Source organism: Triturus cristatus, chromosome 2_1 (genome assembly GCF_964204655.1).
Source record: "Triturus cristatus chromosome 2_1, aTriCri1.1, whole genome shotgun sequence".
Taxonomy (NCBI): Eukaryota; Metazoa; Chordata; class Amphibia; order Caudata; family Salamandridae; genus Triturus; species Triturus cristatus.
The window spans coordinates 1,003,835,843-1,003,854,840 of record NC_140581.1 but is presented as its reverse complement, the minus strand read 5'-3'; the positions used below and the strand labels follow the sequence as shown (position 1 = coordinate 1,003,854,840).

At 40.7% G+C, this 18,998-nt stretch overlaps 1 protein-coding gene across 1 annotated transcript in view; it reads left to right on the top strand.

Annotated features, from left to right (window-relative positions):
• CNTLN (centlein) overlaps positions 1–18,998 on the top strand; it is a 1,182,709-nt gene that overhangs the window by 224,482 nt on the left and 939,229 nt on the right. Inside the window, exons 5-6 of the mRNA XM_085634784.1 lie at positions 17,390–17,524; positions 18,110–18,289. Coding sequence (XP_085490910.1) covers positions 17,390–17,524; positions 18,110–18,289 — 315 coding nt within the window. The remainder of the gene's footprint in view (positions 1–17,389; positions 17,525–18,109; positions 18,290–18,998) is intronic.

The following is an 18,998-nucleotide window of genomic DNA, read 5'->3' as shown; positions in this document are numbered from 1 at the left end:
GAGACAGACACCACTGGCTCCAAATCTGCTCTTTGGGTCCGGCTACAGGTAACTCTTTCAATTTCCAAATCTGTCCAAATTACTTGGCAGCAGCCATTTCTCAATACTGACTTTGCAACTGTGAAACTCCATTGATCAATATTGACTTTGGGGGCCTGTTGGAATTGAGAAAATAATTTATGACTGTTTTGCAGCAACTCCCTCGTGCTGGAGTGCACGCTTGTGAAGCCAACAATGACACACTGGAATCACCACACCTACCACACTCCACCCTCCCCCACCTCAGATGCCCTCTGCAGCTAATAACTATATTTCCTCTTCCAACAAGAACTGGGCATCCCAAACAAAATGTGTACCCAAAATGTGTACCTGAAATCTCTTTCACTGTTCCTGCAATACATAGAGAGATTGCAACAGTATTAGTTGTCTTTGTCCTTTTTTTTTACATACATGGCGGACAGCTGCCACTGATCTGTCCTTGTACCATTCTTACTTGTGTAGTGGCATTGCAAGCAATCTTGTATGTTTGTCATGGCAGCAACATATCCTGCTAGGGAAGAGTTGGGTATGTTGCGTGAGATGTTCTCCACAGGTGCAGCAGTGAACATATATATTGTTATACAAGGATCAAACCCTCTTTGCCCACTTGAAATGCGGTAATCATGTGAAACAAAACGTTAGTCCCGTGGGACTCAATCAGCTTACTACCTCGCATAGTATATTCCCAGGTAGTAGGTATGAATCTAAAAACAACTCAATGTCAAGAATGTGACAAACAAATCGTAAATAATGGAAATAAAAGCTCCGTCTCTTCAACTGCCCTAAGCACAATTATTATTCATACAGTAATTTGTTCAGTTTCAGAGAAAAAAAAATATGTAAGTGCAGATGGCGCAGTGCTCGTGAAGGTGAGATATACATATATACAAAAATGCATATAAACACTGAAATACCTCACTGATAAGGTATCTAATGCTATACACATAGAATCATATCCTGTAGTTTCAAAGTGATCCAAGTTTGACAAAATCTTTTAGTCAACAATGGTACAATGTTGGTGTTTCAACCTGTACACGATTCATCTGGTCTCTTTAGGAAATACTTGCCTGTCTATATGTTCGAAAGTTCTTTATTAGGAGTGGTAAATATGCATCTACCACTGGAAGTAAGGCCACTAACACAGTCTAGGGCTCAGTACAGGTCTCAATAAATGATTCCCATGCTCACCCCTTGGTAGATTGGCTGCAGGCAGGCAGGCTTAACTTAGGAGACAGGTATATAAAGCATTTAAAAGCACCAATTCAGTAAATAATTAAGACACAGCGCACAATAAAAATCCCACACCAATTGATAAAAATAGGAAATATTTTCATCTTTAAAATGACCCCAAACTGACAAAAATCCAATGTAGAGGACCGGAGATAGGAATTTTAAAGATTGGGCACTATACAGCACTTAGAAACATATAGCGCCACTCTGGGACATCTGGTCATGCTTGACCGGGACAAAGTCAAAGTTTCATGCCAACCGTGATGGAGCCCTGCTCAGATACCCTTCGCGGTACGCCTCAGTTGAGATTTTACCTTCGGACTTAGAAACTTTTCTGGAGCCTTTTCTGCCAGAGTCCCTCGATATTCTTCACCAGTCTGGGTTCGGTGAGGGTTTGCTTTCTAGGGAGCTCCCAGTCAAACTCTGGAAGTTGGACCCCCGGAGCTTTTCAGCAGGACGAACCAGCAGGGCAGGCTGGCTCGCGGTTGAAGGTGGCCAGCTTGGTTCTCGCGGTTGAGTCTGTGCCCTTATGGAGCTTTTTCCCATAGTTGCTCCAGACTTCGCCAAACTTCTAGAACTTCTTCGTGAAGTTCCTCTCGGGAGTCCAAAGTCTCCAAAACACAATCCAAGGGTCTGGAATCTCTAAGATAGTAATTGAAAGGTTGAGAGTTCAGTTCCCACACTCCACTTGGACAAAACCCTTACAAATCCACTAGGGAAGACTCTGGGCTAGGGATTCTTGGTGGTGATGGTCCAGGTGAGCTCTGTTAACTTGTAGCTTGCAGGGAGTCCACTGTTAATTCCTCTTGAAGCAAGGTACATCCAAAGGGCTGCAGTTCCCAGATAATGCAGCAGGCGCAGTCAGTCAGAATGTAGCGCCAGATGGTGCAAATCAAGTTTCCAACTTTGCAAGCCTTCTCCTTCTCTTAGTTTCAAGCAGCAGATCTGAGAGGCTCTGCTCTTCTCACATATTTATTCAGTGTTCTCTGGGGTCAAGCAGGAGAGCACTCTTGTCTAATGAAGTGCAAGGCAGCACCCCAGAGCATGACCGCTTCCTCCAAAGTGTGGCATAATCCTCTCTTAGAAAGCTCTATTCCTCCAAAATTCAGTATGGCTGAAATCTCAGCAGAGGAGCAAAAATTAGTTAAACCAACCTCCAGTATGGCTCTTTTCCATAGCTCTCCTCCCCCTACCATCTACAAATTCCTGCCTTCTGGCTGGGTCAGAGTGGCTGGTGGGTAGATGGGCCTGGCATTCCTCCTTTGAAGCGTCATGCTTTATGACTCCTCCCCGCCTGCTCTGCAATTCCTGTGTAGCTGTCTCTACCAGATAGCCTCTCCCTGCGCAACCCACTTATGATTCATCAAAGCAGCCTGGCTAATCCTGTTAACTGTGACCAATCAGGGAAGGAGCGGATTGCGGGGGACGTCATGGCCTGGAGTTCAGGAGACCTCGATTCTTCTGCCCAAATCATGGGAGATGGCAAAATTGCTGCTCTGGAAATGTCAAGAGAGATGTGTTTGATGTGTGTATCTGTACCACGATATTAGCGGACGCTTAGAGCCGCTCCTTCCTTATTTCCTGTGCTATTTCACCGGATATTTCTCTCTTCCACCCATAAAGGGTATCTGTTGGTGTTGTTGATATAGCTTTATGGATACAGCTCTATCTATAAAAAGAATCTTATAGGGGAGCTCCGGTTTAGTTCAGAGTGGTCCGCCAGAAGCCAGATTTCTCTCAGGATGCATACCTTGTGTCCCTGTTATTGATGTTGTTAGTGCCCTGAAGAAGGTGTGACCAAGATTGTGGTTCTCCACCAATATGCGTATCGGTGCATTATTGATAAGACGCGATTATTAGGAAATCAAATGGATGATATATTAAGCGATGATTTGTAAGAAATGCATTTATTACATAAAGGTATGAAAAATAACTGAATATTCAAATATGTCTTGCCCTCTTAGTTGTTATATATGTTATTTATCATTATGTTTTGTTATCATCTGTCCTCTTCTTGTTATCGTCTTGTCCGTTGAACGAATGTGGTGTGAGTGGCATGGATGATGAGTTTGAGCATCGTAGGGGGTATTTCGATGGTTACTCCTGAGTTTATGGTAATTTCCTTTTTTATATTTATGAATCTTTGGATTGTCCTGTGTTGTGATATGTATGGGGTATATGTATGTCAATGTCAAATATTCTTATAAAGCGCACAAATCACCAGAAGGTCTCAAGGTGCTAGCAGCAAAAAAGACCGAGAAACAGACAACAACCTGATACCTAATGCGAAAACTTATTGTGAAAAGAGCCAGGTTTTCAGCCTTTTACGAAAACATTTATGATCCGCTATGGATGAAAGATCTGATGGTAGTTTATTCCAAAGCATGGGGGCAAGGTAAGAAAATGAACGGCCACCATTACGAGAGGTTCGAATTCGCGGCTGAGCAAGGCATGATTTAGTACCAGACCTTAAGGAACGTCCAGGTACATACCATTGCAGTTTTTTTGCTGGGTAGCCAGGACCGGTATCATACATTGACTTGTGTGTAAGACTTAAGATTTTAAAATGTCCTCTTTGATGCACCGGGAGCCAGTCAGAGTTTTAAGAATCGGGGCGGAAGGAGATCTGGGGGGGAAAATTGAGAATAAGTCTAGCAGCGGTATTTTGAAGAATCTGGAGGTTGGAAAGCAAATCTTGATTAAGTGCCGTAATCAAAGCATTGCAAAAACCAAAGGAAATGATGGACGGAGTGTTGAGCATTGCAAGCACTCACCCCCAGTCAACTGATCTGGGTTTAATCCATCACCATTCTTTAGCCCACTCTGCCACCCCAGTTCAGGCATGGCCATATGCAAATCAGTCTGACCCTGTGCCTCATGGGAACAGTCCAGCCCGAACTGCCAAGCCATGTCTTCCCTGGACCGGAAACAAGCTTCCTAGGACCGGTTTCTGGCATTTCAGCCGTCTTCAGCCAGGCTTGCTTGAATCCAGTGGCAAAGTGAGCAAGGGACTCACGTCTGAGCATACCCTGCCAACTTATGGCGAATCAAAGCATTGCCATAATCAAGACTGCTAATAACAAGACCCTGAACCAAAGGTTTCCTCGCTTCGATGGGTAGCCACTTAAAAATTTTACGAAAGTTACGCATAGTCCCAAAGCAGACGCCTAAAACCTGGTTAATGTGGGCTTTCATGGACAAAGAATTGTCAATGGTAATGCCTAGGTTGCGTACTGCTAACTTGGGAGAAGGACAAGTACCTAGCTGTATATTTATATGGATGTGACTACAATAAACAACATATGCTCTTGATAAAAACTTTGGATGATGAAATTGATGATTCATTATGTGCTTTTTGAACACAAATGTTGAAAATATATACCATGACTCTGAGATGACTTTGTAAGCATCCTTGTAGTATGGTAAGATACTCCGCTAATTTAATTTATCAGGCAGTTTTGCTATGTTTCTTTGCTTATGCATTTGTTCCCAGGTTTTCTCTGCCTGTTATTTGTTTGCTCAGGGGCCCTCTTTTGTTTTTGATCAATCAGGGAAGAGGGCAGGAAGGCCGGATTTTGGCTTACAGAGAAGAACATTTTATACTTATAGCATATTGTTGGATTTATCAATACTGTTCTCCTAAGTCCTTGAATGAGATATATATTTTTGATTCCTAGCATTAGTTATGCGTTCATAAACTATTGCAATGTTAACCTGTGTGGATGGGGATCTACATAGGGGAACAAGTGCAATTTCTCCAACACCAGGGCATATAAAACATCTTTTATAAAGGCCCAGCTTATAGTTACATGACCCCCCCCATCCCTTGGACACCTAGGGGAGACTTTAGGGGTCCAAAATATGGAACAATAGTGTAGATCCTCACTCCACAGTGCTCCTAGCACAAAAGTCGATTTTGGGGAAGACAAGAAAGAAAAACGATTTGAGAGAGTTTTCTTTTTCATGTATGGGTGGAACGAGCATGGTTTTTAGTTTATAGATAGGAAAGATAGTGTGTTGCTCATGCAAGGTCAGAGATCTGCATAGATCATGTTGCGCAACGCTTAATACTATGGCTGTTCATGCTGTTGTCAGAAATGGCTAACGGTTATTTTAGTTGATGGCTGAAATAAAATAGTAATGAAACTGTTGAATAATCCCTGAATTGTGATTAATGATATGAGTACAATTGCTCCTTGGTTATGCAATGAGAGTGTTTGTTACAACTCCCTAAACATATTGTGCTGCATATACATCTAATTTCCCCAGCATAATGCATTAGGAAACTAAAGGGCCCATTCCCTCAATTACCAGTATGCCTGCATGAGGTTGTGTTACTGGTGTATGGCAGCGATATACAGTAAATCATATTGGCTTGTAGTAATGTTGGTAATCAATAAGGTCCTTAATTTCAATACGAGCATTTTAGAGGATGCAGTGTAACAACCTGTAAGCACACACATGCACTGTAAATTGTGGGAAGGCGTAAGGGCACCCCTTTATTCAAATCAAGTGCTTAATTTAAAAAAATACAATCTGTTAATATATGTCCATGTTTTCCACACACAGAAATTCTATACTTTGAATTTTTACATTGCCTCCCTCCTTACCAGCATACAATAACATCTCAGTTTCTGCATTTTTCCCCTTTGCAGGTCAAAATTACCATTGAATGAAAAATAGAATGAAACCTTTTCCTCTCTGCTTTAACTTTATTTAATTAGCTTTCAATTTTGATCTGAAGGAACTAAAGCTAATCTTTTTGTCCTAGACCTTGTAACGTTTTTAAAACCTTATCAACCAATTATACTCTACTGGGGTTAAAATAGTACTAGCTTGCCTCATTATCAGCCCTTGGAAATCTCCTGTTTGCTCTGTAAATCTATATTAAAGCCCTTCTAACGCTTCGAATTGAAACAAAGTAAAACTCACCTTCAACCATTAATTAACAGTAATTTATTTCATCCTTAACTTTTTACTTTACTCCTCTTTATCCACGCATGAATCCGTCCCCCGAACAAAAGTATTTTCATTTAGGCACGCATGAAATATGTAGGACTTTAATTGTAATTTGTTGATGGCTACTTACGAAAAGCCAGCAGCCACAGAAGTCGCATCTCTAGGTAGTCTTCGGACAAATGTGAATAATCCTGTGTGGGTTTTATTTTTCCCACATTTTACTGAATCGTATATTTCAGGGTTTGGGGCAGCTTTCTTTGGTATCATCATATAACTTTATTCAGTACATTTAAGACCATCAAAGTAGACAGATGAACAATACAATGTAATAATCAATTTTTGAAATTTTTACATTTCCAAATGAAAGATTTAGGTAAAATCAATTAAAATGGCTAGTATATACAAGCTTTATATACAGAATATGATCCAATAACAATTTTTTTTAATTAAAATGTGACCGAATAAGAACATGGAATGTGAAAGAGGGGCTTGTTTTGGGAATCGCCTAGATCAACAGTGGAATCGATACAAGGAAGAGCTTTCCTCACTTGAAGTTTTTATAGAACTTCTAGTTTGTCTTGTTTTTTGTCTTTGAACATTAGAACAAAGCATCATCGGAGATATACAAGTCAATGCGTAAATTCCTCAGTTCTTCCATACTGATTTATTCATATGAAATACCGACTTTATCCATCACCATATTCGTATTTTTAAGAACTCAATGCAACATTTAACGTTAATGTTCCGACTCCCACGTTTATATTTCCTTCTCTGTAATGTAATTTTCATGCTTAGCTCCGTAATGTTGCCTTTACCTGAATATAAAAACTGCAGTTATGACAGAATGTTCACGTAATGACGTATAAGCTGTGTCTTTTATCATGCATTTTGACAAACGCCTGACTCACTTTAAGTGTTCTCTAGCCCTTCATTTCATTTAGTGTAGTATGCATTTATTGCATTCCATGAGCCATTCCTCTTTGCAGATCTTGGTGTCATGGTGGCCTAATAATTTGATTCCTATGTGATGGTGGAACTATTCAGTTATTTCTGGTGAATACAGTAGGGAAGGGTGTAAGTAGTGTAACTCTTTGTAGCGTAATCACGCGGAATTACCTAAAGATTCAGAGAGAAGAGTAATTCTGCATTTATAGAAATTTTATTAACACAGAAAAGCCCTTTTGCATCCAAAATGGATGCAAGGATGCATTTTATGGACAGAAATACGGCGAAATGCAACAGGACATGAATAGCGCGTGCAAGCAGTTGCTCGCCAAATGTGCACCTGGGGTAAGATTTTCTCCCAACGTACTCTTGGTATTTAGCGCTACTTTTTTTGTGCAAAATGCATCCTTGACTCCAAAATGGACGTGAGGATGCATTTTGTGCTAAGCAAATAGTGTTAAATGCAACAGAAAAAAGCAGTGCTAGCAGCCGCTAAAAAATATGCTCTTGCATATTTTTTAGCGCCTGCTAGCACTCCCTAGTATTCCCGCCCCCCTTCCATTGCGCCTAAGTATGCCGGTGTAATTGCGTTATCGGTTCTGCATCAAAGAGTAATTACCAAAATTACTGTGATTACTCCAGCATAATTAAAATGACTCCAAGGCCTATAATACAGTTGAGTGGGTTCTTTGTTTTTCTGCCTGGCCTCCTTCCTCACTGGTTGGAAATTGTTTGTGTTGGTTAACGGGCAGCATCAGAGATAGCTTCCCTAAAAAGGAATACTTTTCTTAAAATAAACAATTTGAAGCCCTCCTTGCACAAACGTCACTGCATGCTGGCGCTCCATCCTTTTTTTTCCAATGCATCATCAACTGCCACACCCAGTTCTTGGATTTTCAACCTGAGAGGCAGGATGCATTGATTATCTGCCCCATTTCATTGGTGGACCGGACTGTTTGCCTGTGCTATCTCACGGTCCTGGAACATTTTTTTGGGGCGGGAGATTTAGGGGGGGTTAAAAATTGTATTGTGAATGCACTTGAAGTTCATGCCAATTAATGTCCGCTAGTAGGAAAGAGAGTTAACGTCCCCATACAAGATTGAGAATAGATCGCCTCAGACTGTAATTACCTTCAATTGCCCAATACTGTGAGTATTTTTGGTCCAGGATATATTATTTGGTAGCCTTCCACCTTGCCCAAGTGTGGGTGGATATTTGGAAGCCCCCATGCATGCAGGTCTTTCATAGCCCCTACCTTTGCCAAGGGACGGTGCCTATTATATTACCCTGTCTTCAATATCATAGCTGTCAAGAAACCAAAGAATAGACATTGTCATTGATATGTAAGGTAGCGGCGATATCAGAAAATCCTGGGAACTTGACAACAGGATTTCATTACTGTATGTGGTGCTGCCTTACCCCCTGTTTAAATGTATCCAGTCTTTACCAGAGTCATAGCAGAATATGGTGCTCATTTAGAAAATTTAATGGCTGCATTTTTCCTGATACTAGACTCAATGTAACTGATTTTTCTCTTGTTAAACACAGATAAATTCAAGCCGCACATTCAGATGACAATCAGAACATTTCAATGCTCACCATATCAATATGCTTTACCTATGCTACAGAAATGTGCAAAATGCTGCTGTTCTAGCTGCACCTATTTAGAAAAATCATACCATCGATCCCTTCACCAAAATCACTTCCTACACGTCATTATGATCCTGGGACTCTTGCACTGGCATGGAGGAAATACCAATACCCTCTTGACTGGACTGTAAGATGTCACATTCACTAATGTGTTATCGGCTTGGCTATCGGCGAATGACAAAATTGCATTTTCTCACAACCAACTGATACAATGTCCTTCATATCAAATAAGCCATAAATTGACTTGCCTTCATGAAAAATTTACCTCATTAAGGTACACCCATTTGAACCGGATCAAATTCCACATCTTAGAAATTGCAAACGTCAGCTGGTATTATCTTGCTAAGCCATCCAGCTGAATACACTGCTTGACAAAACCCACTTACTTGCATTGAAGCTTAACTTTCAACTTGCTCTAGAGATGCACTTGTTCAAAGAATCCCTATTGAAGATTTCATATAATTGGTTTAATTCTCTCCATTTATAATGCTGTGCTCTTTGCTTTCTCTATCATGTTTTGATATTGTACTTTGGTTAGCAGTACAGCTGTTTATTACTTTCTGGATTAGGCAGCACTTTTATAGATTTCAAACATTCCTACATAAATCCACATTTTCCCTACTTGAACTAGTGGTTGAATCAGACACCTTGCTCTTCTAAGTGTCTGAGGTAGTTAAAATACGTGATTTAAACCATTTTCAAACTGAACATCATGGAATCAAATAAAGTTCTCATTGGCCCCGCTCAAAATATCCAGTTCATAAGGGTTTTTATGAACACACAGAAAAGACATTTAATTCACCTGAATGTGCTTGAAAATATGAGTAAACCTTTATCGGTTGTGAGATATTACTTCAACAACCGTTTTCAAAAGCCTTACTCCTGTACACAAGTGGTGCTTCTGGTAAGGAAGCACATGACGCAGACACAAAAATAAATTGCAGGCACAAGGGAGCAAAAGAAAGATCACTTTCTATTTGTTTACAAACTTCTTAACTGTAAAACAGAATCTTCTGTGATAGTCTGCATTAGAAAATCTGGTGGCAAGCTTTCCCTTGTACTACTAGGAACCTAGATTCACTCTGTACGCTATAGTTTAGAATGGTTCCGATAAAATATTGGATTCCCTTGAATAGGCATTAATTGGGTCAGCAAAAGACTTGAATTTCTTTATCCAACCTGTTTAGAACATTGCTTTTTTCCAGATTCTGAAGGCCATTTCTTTCTGAATGAGGTCTCTAATCAAAGCAAACTACACTACTGCAGAGTTAACTGTGAACCAGCATTTAATTACTGTTATTTTACTTTAGAGGTATGGGACTTTGTACTGGAGAGGAAGATTGCATGCCCAAACACCCAAATGGTGGTACTCTAAACCAGAATGGCGACATAATCATCAGGTTGCATTTTCCCCTGCACATAGCATACCCACCCACATTAGGTGGATATGATTTTGATACACAAGTGTGATTTTACTCTTTAGTGATCCTCTTCTCACAGTAATTAGTTTAGTGACCAGTATTTGCCATTTGAGTTGGAAAGTGACATATATAGGGTGGCTGCTTTCTCCTTCAGTTGAAAACGTTTGTCTAGGCATTCCCTTGTCTTCTGCTGTTGGCCATAGTACCCTGCATATCTTTCCAAATCCATTCTTTCATGAATATACTGACAGCCTTGAACTGAACTAACTGTATATGGTTCTCTGACCATTTGGTCATAGAGGCATCTGAACTTTTCTTCGAGAATCTGGTCCCTGCAAATAGCAAGTTTGTTTTCTACATGGAACCAATATAGGATCAAGCAGCCCCTGTTCTCCTATTGTGCATTACTGTGAAAAATTAACAGTCTGACCTTTTCTGTTGAATATGATCTTGTTTTCATTTCTTTTTGGTATGACTGTGCATTGAGGTTAATTCCTGTAAATCATTTTCGGTCCTGCAGAAATACGCTTGTGAAGGTTTACTCTCTGCAGAATTAATTGCTTTCAAGGATTTCAATGTGCATCTTAATCATTTGGCTGGTAGGTTTTAAAAAAACGTTTGTGTCAGTGACATAAAAAGGGTGAGTGACACAGAAAGTCACGGTCCTGATGTCTCACGGGATCAGTGAGCTGCTATGCCTTTTATCAAAGCATATTTCTTTTTTCACCAAAGTGATAGGTAGGAAGCCCCCTTCCCTTACGTTGCTTTGAGGTCAGTTTATTTTATTTACATTGTTTTTCTGTAGCACCACTTGACCAGTTAGTAACAGAGCACTTTAAATGTAACATTAACTGCTTGTACACAATAAGCTCGAAAAGCTAACAGTAGTGCAAAGGAAAACTGTGAGGAGGGCTATGGAGGGAGAGAGTGATACGGCAGGAGAGTGATAGGGGAGCCGTGGTGAAAAGTAAATATTACGCTATCATGCTAAAGTCATAGGCTGAACCAGCAATGCCTGCCAAGCCTGGCTGTGTAATGTGTGAAATAGTGTTTTGTGTGATCTTGTTCCCAGAAAGGCAGCAGCTCTATATGATCTGTTAGTTAAGGTATCTTGTGAATAGGTTTCCTAGAATCTTTAGTGAAAAGAAAGGTTGTCCGAATTTGTTCTTAAAAGTATTGAAAAGTAAGTATTGTTTTTGCTTTTGTCTCATTCGGAATTTCCAGAGCACTAAAATGAGAGCCTAGCTCTGGGATTCTCCTAAGCCACCCGAGATTTTCAGGCGGTCTGATCTGTAACTGGATCTGTCTAAGTGGATGGCTTTGTATGTGATGTAGCAGAGTTTGAATTGTATTCAAGCGTCTAAGGGAAGCTTGTAAAGATTCTTGACTGCTTTCAGACATAACAATTTGGTGACTGGAAGGCTAGTTATGATGGCATTTCCTGAGTCCAAGCTGGAGATGACTAGACCTTGAGCAGCCTTTAGCTGATCATTGTTTTAATACATTTTAGTTTGTGCAGGTGAACATCTGCCTGTTTGTACTAGTTTGCTGATGCGGTATTCGAAAGAGAGGGTGCTGTTGAATATGAAACCCAAATGATTTGGTCTTTGATGACTGAGGGGTGGGGGGGGGGGGGGTGAGATAGACCTCTACAGTTTGGAAGCATCACAATTATAGCTGGGCAAATTGTATGTTGGATTTGTAGGATATTTGTATGAATTCTGTTTTGAGAGTTGAGTATCAATTAATGTTCAGATGCCCTGTTGCATATCAAATCCAATTTTCTTTTGATAGTTATGATGACTTTTAGGGAAGCTAATAATGTATAATTATATAATAAAATAAAATAGCAATGTGCACATATAGGGACTTCTGTGTCGACTACCATTATGCTGTCAAGTTAAACCAGTATATGGAAGTTTAGATGTTTCTATTCCGACTCCACATCTACTTACCTTGGTAATGTAGATGTTATGGATTCCATGTATGCACAAATCGATATCAGCACTTTGATATTGTGAGTCAGGAAATGTGTTTTCCAACGTCATTTTCTGATCATCTTGAGCTGAGAGGCTCCTTCATAATCGTAATATTTAGGGAGAGCCTGTGTATGAAGTATTACCATTGTCTTTCGCACATATTTATAGCCTTTACTTTATCCTATATAAAAAAGTGGCTAAGCCTTCACTTGTAATATGACCGCTTCTATTGAATCTTATAAAGCTGTTCAACACAGTATATTCCTCCTCTTTTCTGAGTCAATCCTCACACTATTGGCGTCAGGGTAGTGTTAGAGGCTTTTTAGAGACATGTCCTGATGCACAGTATCAGCAAAGAAGACACCTTAGCTATTGGCCATATTTATTTGTAAACATTATGCCTTGGAAATTAAGTGTGTAGCGAATGCACAGATTGATCATGCCAGGCTCAAACCTCTTCGGCCAGATGTCTACAAATCTTTGCAGCTGCCTCCCAAAGCAGGTATATAATACTTCATAATCTGTCAAAGGGGATAACTGAAGGAACCGTCCAATAGGAACTATGTGCTTGATAATCTCTGTAGTAACAACAAAAATCTTAGTCATTCACTCACTTCTGTTGCATAAAGTTAACTCCTTTCACTCTGCTCTGCCCCCTCAATAGCTTAAAATCCTCCAGAGTGGAAAAGCTGTTTTAAGGGGGAGTGACCAGATGTGCAGATGTTGTGGCATGGATAAATGAGAATGCTGGATTGTCGCCCTAAAACTATAGTCCAGCAATTCTGCTAATCCATTCCCCTTAATTCGGAGTGTAAAGTGAGATGCTTGTGCTTTGTGGAGTGAGTCCAGGTATGACTGGGTGCTGAAGAGTGCTTACTAAGAGGTCTTTGGATATATACTTTAAATAACAACAAAACAGACTTTATTCCTTTTAGTTGCACTCTGCCTTCATACCCACCAAGCTACTCATGTCTCAAATGGCAATCCATACGTCTTAAATACCTGGGGATCTGGGTCTTTAAAAATCTCACTGACATATTACTTTTTAGTGAATCACACACTATTGCCAAAGTTAGAAATCTCCTGAACGCCTGGTACCAAAATGTATTTCTTAGTGGGGTAGGCTCCAAACGCTCAAAATGATGATCACCCGATAGTACATTTCTTGTCATCCATGCTCCCTCTAAACTTTCCTCCCCCTTTTTTTCAGGAATTGGATAAATTCACCTCCAAGTTTCTTTGGAATCATTAGAGAGGTAATATCTCTTATAAATCGCTTAGAAAGACAACTACACGAGAGGGATGTAGTCTTCCGAATTGGAGCCTGTAACACTCAGCTTTCCAAGGTGCTGTCTGGTTCCTCCCAGACTCACAAAGCACCCCACCATGGATGTATATTGAACTTGAGCTATGTTCCCCTTTTGCACATTCTCCTTTATTAAAATATTGAAATGTAGCCCTCCACACTCTCATCGCAGTCTTACTGATACTGCAAGTGTGTTAAAAATAATAGACAAAACTTTCTGGAGTCCATTCATAACTCAAGATGGGAGTCCTAATGGTTTAACCACGAAGTCAATGCTGAAGTTGCTCCTACCGTTGCAACTGTGTGGCCTGCTAAAGGCGTCAGGTAATAAAAGACCTCTATGATATTAATAATGACCCGCTTGCCTTTTCGGCTCTAGCCAGGAAGTACGATCTCTCCTATTTGGATTTTTATACCTTTCTAAGTATCAAGGTTAGACTCTCCAAACTTCATATTTCTAAAAAATGACTTTTAAATCCAGTTTAGACCAGTTACGATAGCTTTGTGCCTATAACTCATATATTCTTCCAGCTATACTGAAGGCAGTGTCTAGACTGTAGTCCTTCTGCACTGGGTCTGTTCTCATGTTTAATGACCATCCGCATTATAACATCTACTGTATGTAAACCATTGACATTTTTATATGTAATCTGCATATCATACACTTTATTTGTATTGTAACACTGTCTGATTATTTTGTCTTTTCCTTTAAATTTATAAAATATCTCAAAATCAAAAAAATAACTCGCTCATAAAATGATTTACAAAATCTGGACTGGTCGTATAACCCTGTTACATCAAACCTGTGTTTGATTAAATCCTATAGATGCAATCTTATGCTGACAGAGACTTCAGGTAGCCTTAGCAAGTTCTCGAACGGTTACAGGCTCCTTGTTCTTCTCTACTTACACTGCTGTATGTTTAAAAAGTTCTTCCCGCTTCCAACTTTATTTTGTCAGTCTTTCATTCTTGTAAGTTATAGTTCTATATGTATCTACTCAGATAATTCTGTAGTAATCTATTTTGTAGTATTAAAACTTGGTTTTCTCTATCCAGCCAGAACAAGTAAAATTCTTTCACTTTTGTGATGCCGGCACAATGTATCCTGTTTTTCGATCCATTTTCTTTCATTTTATTATAATACCCTGCATCTGTTACCACACCTCCGCAATTTGTGAACTATTTCCAATATTTGAAACCTATCATAGTTTAAATTGTCTTTAAATTCCAATAAAAGGTTTGGCTGCAGGCAATTTCATATGTTTTGTATGAATACTTCTCTGGTCAGTCCGCGAACTGGCCTTTGTTTCTGTCATAACTATGTAGCAAATCCTATATGGGCATTTTATTGAATAAATAGTATGTATGCATGTGGTACTTATAATGTGTTTTGAAGGTAGAGATACAGTCAATACGTGGTTGGCGAGGAACCTAGGTTCTGAGAATGGGGGTGGGTTGTTACTTCGTCGTGATGTAGTGTTGTTTAAAGAGATTTATTTTCAGGGATGTACTAAACTGAAGCAAGGTTTGGTCCATCCTGTTGCCTGTGTGCATAACTGGAGAAGGTTTATTGCCTTATTATTTCCTTTTTTTGCACCAATCTAATAGAATCTTGGTTGCGGGTGTGCTGAGAGCCAGTGGAGTTTGTGAACTTGTCAGCCAAAAATGTGGGTGGGCCTGTCAAGAAGACTTTATAGATGATTAAGCTGATTTTGAATGTTGTGCAGGCTGTCAAGGGGGGGGGGGCAATGGAGTTCCATAACTGTGCTGGTGTGTGTTCATATTTTTTCAGGCTTTTGCTGAGGCATATTGCTGCTCATAAGATGCCCTTTTGGGTGATGTCCCATGTGGAAAATGGGAGGCCCTGGAGCAGGGTGTTACCACCGTCCTAGTTTTGTTACTCTGAGAAAGGAATGTGAAATGTAGGACTCCATCCCAGCCCATGCCACATACAATGGATTGAGATCCCTAAAATGTACACCAATTATGGAATGTTTAGGGAAACATCAGGATCAAGGTGTGTTTATCTTCAATGCCTTTCTGGCTTTATGAGTGTGGCTAGAATGATAATAGTGGAAGTACCATGGAGGCATTTTACTCCGTAGTAACTCAAATCAGTCAGTCAGTCAAAGGCTTTATTTCGATAAAAACATATCATAAAAGCTTTACAATTAAAAAAGAGTTTAAATTCATTTAGGTTAAAATCCAAATTTTTCAATAAGAGAAAGACATATCATAAATAGATGTTAAGAACGGATTAAACAATTTCTTTAAGCCTTTTGCTTCTGATGCGCCATGCCCAAGATAGAAATTTTGATAGGGCGCAAGCATACAGAGGGCGGGAGTCAGACATTAAAATACGTAACGCCTCAATGTAGTGCCTAGTACCTAAGGAACGGCACAATTGCTTAAGCCATCTTCTTCTTGGGTATACATACTGTGGGCATTCAAATAAAAAGTGGGCCACAGACTCTTGTCTAGATATACAAAAAGGACAAAATTCAGTGGTCTGGGCAGGGGGATTCCACCGGGAAGTAAAAACATAAAGTGGGAGAGTCCCGGTCCTAAATTTAAAGTAAAGAGATCTATCAAAAGGTCTCTCAATAATGTCAAGATACAGTTCCCGGATCGGCTGATCCTTAAATTCCAGAAAGTCCTCCGTGAGTCTACCCAATGTACAGTTCGTGTTTCGTTGGGTCGCAATCCAATTCCAATATAGGGACTTAAGCGTAGCTTTCGGGGGGGAAGACCTGTTTTCCCATGCTGCGCTTAGCCCCAGATTGCACAAGAGGATTTTCATGTCGCTCAGCCACTTTATCTTGTGCCATCCAGGGAGTGACATAACTTCGGAGAGGCCTTTGGCATATTTAGCTAGTTCCGGGACTCGCCAAAGTCGGGCCCATAGCAGTAGAGGGCGAAGTTTCGCCAGGTCATCAATAGGGCGACATCCTAGATCGAGCATCAGTGGGGTCGTGGGAGTACCTTGAGGGAGTGACATGATGGCCCTACAAAACTTTCTCTCAGCTCTTGACAACTCGCTAATATTGCATGAACCCCACAGCTCAGCCCCGTAAAGAGCAGAGCTGACTGCCCTTGCTGCATAGATTTCCATAACAGGGGCTATAGGTCTAATAGCACAAGAGCGCTGTTCCTTCAGTAGGGCCCCTGTTACCCTCTTGTGGGCTAGCAACATCTTGCATAAGTGGGGGGCCCATTGCATATTATGAGATAAGCGGATCCCTAGGTAATCAAACACATCCACCCTCCCCAAAGGTACGGCATTTAATTTCAAAGGGCGCACAAGTTTTTTGGGGGGGTTCATCACAAGATATTTCGTTTTGTCAGTGTTGATTACCAGGCCCCGTTTAGCGCAAAAGAGTTGGAAGTTATTTAATAATTTTTGGAGGCCCATAGGGGATTTGGAGAGTAAAAGGGTGTCGTCTGCGAAGAGGAGGGTAGGGATACGTTCCCCTGCCAGGGATGGTTCGTCTGAAGGATCGTTCAGCAGATGCTCAACCACACCGCATTTTACTCCGTAGTAACTCAAATCTCTCACCTGTTGTGTTGTGGGCTCTAGGCCCACATGCTGTGCAATGACGGACATAGACACCGTGACTATCGTTATACAACTGGCCACAAGCACGTGCACTTGGGCCCCTTTATTAGCTGGGTCACGTCACTCGTGACGCCGGTGATGGATGGGTGTGGGGTGTGTGTGTGCCCACTCCCATAGGGGAGTGGCTACTAAGTCAGGGCCTGGCGAGGCACTAGAACGTGTCTCGCAGGACACAACATCACCTACATTTGTTTTTGTAGGTAAACTTATTTATTTTTGTTTTTCTTATGTATTTTTTTACAGATAGCAGCAGGGCAGCAACAGGAGTTAAGCAACCTTGTACAGCGGAAGATGGCTGTCGATGAAGAATTCACATTACTCCGAAATAAAGAGAGCAACCTGCAGCAGAAATATAAAGATAAAAGCCAAGAACTTAAGGTACATTGACTTGCACATAGTTTAGAGGGCGCTAGCTTTTGAAGTGCTTTAAGCTGCATCAGCCTTTGTGCCACAGAAAGTGACATGCTCAGAGTAAAAAATGCCCAAGGCTCTGCTGTACCTTGCATTTTTCTCACACAAATCTGAGGGGAAGATGCTTTACAGCTAAGCAACCAGGCTCTCTAACTTCCAAATAAATAGTTAATGACGGAGCAAAGAAAGTAGGAGTGTGAAGATGTGGCTCCTTTTAATTAGATTCTGGTGGGACCGCCATTATTAATTGATAAAGCCGAGGTCTGGGAGGATATGTCTGCGTGGGTCTCAAAAATAGCTGGGGACAGCATCAAAGGCAGCTTGATCAATTAATGGGCTCTTTGCAAATGTGCGCTCATCAAAGCTGTCACCCAGCTGAAAAATATGACCCCTCCACCTGCCCGAGGAGAGGCCAATAAAAGTGCGCAGGTGACCTTGGCCGCCAAAGAGAAAGGGAGCTGCTGTGAGGGGTTATCCGAACGGTTTATGTTTGCTGATTAGTCCTCACTTTTTGTTGTTGTTTATCGGCCCTTGCGGTCCTTTTTTCCACAGGACACCAAGGAGCGTGCACAGAGAAAGGAAGAGCAGAGCAGAGCGCTTATAAAAAACCTGGAGGAGGCGAATGAGGGATTCAGCGCGCGCTGCACTGACCTGCTAAATGACCTGGAGAAAGTGAGGGCGCGGGAAGCGCTGTGGAAAAACGAAAAAGCTGGCATTGATGCCGAAATCAAGGTAAGGAGAGAGTGTCGACGTGTGGCCGCGTCTTTGTATTTAAAAAAAAAAAAAAAAAAAAACCCACACAAAATTCTCACGGGCGTACACTTTCCGTGTTATTTTCTTTAATAGCAATTTATTTATTCAAATGCACCAGTGGGGACCGGCATTCATTTAAATTCCTACACTTAAGATCCAAGGCTTTTTAAAAATTGATGTGGAAGAGCTGCAGACCGACTTCAAATAGTCATGCTAAAGTCTGATCATTACAAACTAAAGCAGACTTCTTTCTGAATAAAATGCTTTCTCTGAAGTGAAAGCCGATTTGAAAATCTTCTTAATGCTGTCCTTTTACCTTCGTAAATGATAGTTTGTACTTATTATTAAATGCTTGACAGTAACTCACTTAATTACTCGAGTTTTAACGAGGTTTTTCTGTAACTATTTTCCTTAAACCCCTCTTCTTGACAGCTTCGACGTAGCCTCCAGACGGTGACGTGAGCAGACAAAGGCACTTTACTTCATTTATTCTGTAAGAACTAGAGCTCTCTTCAGCTTTAATATCAAACACATACATCTGTGAGAGCCATCAATCACACTATACATGTGTAGTAAGTGCAAACAGTTTATAACCCACTTGGGATTGGGTTATGCACTGTTGCTAATTAACTAGATCTTGAGGTTATTTTCCAACTCGTTAGATAAGCTTGAAGAAAAAAAATCTCTA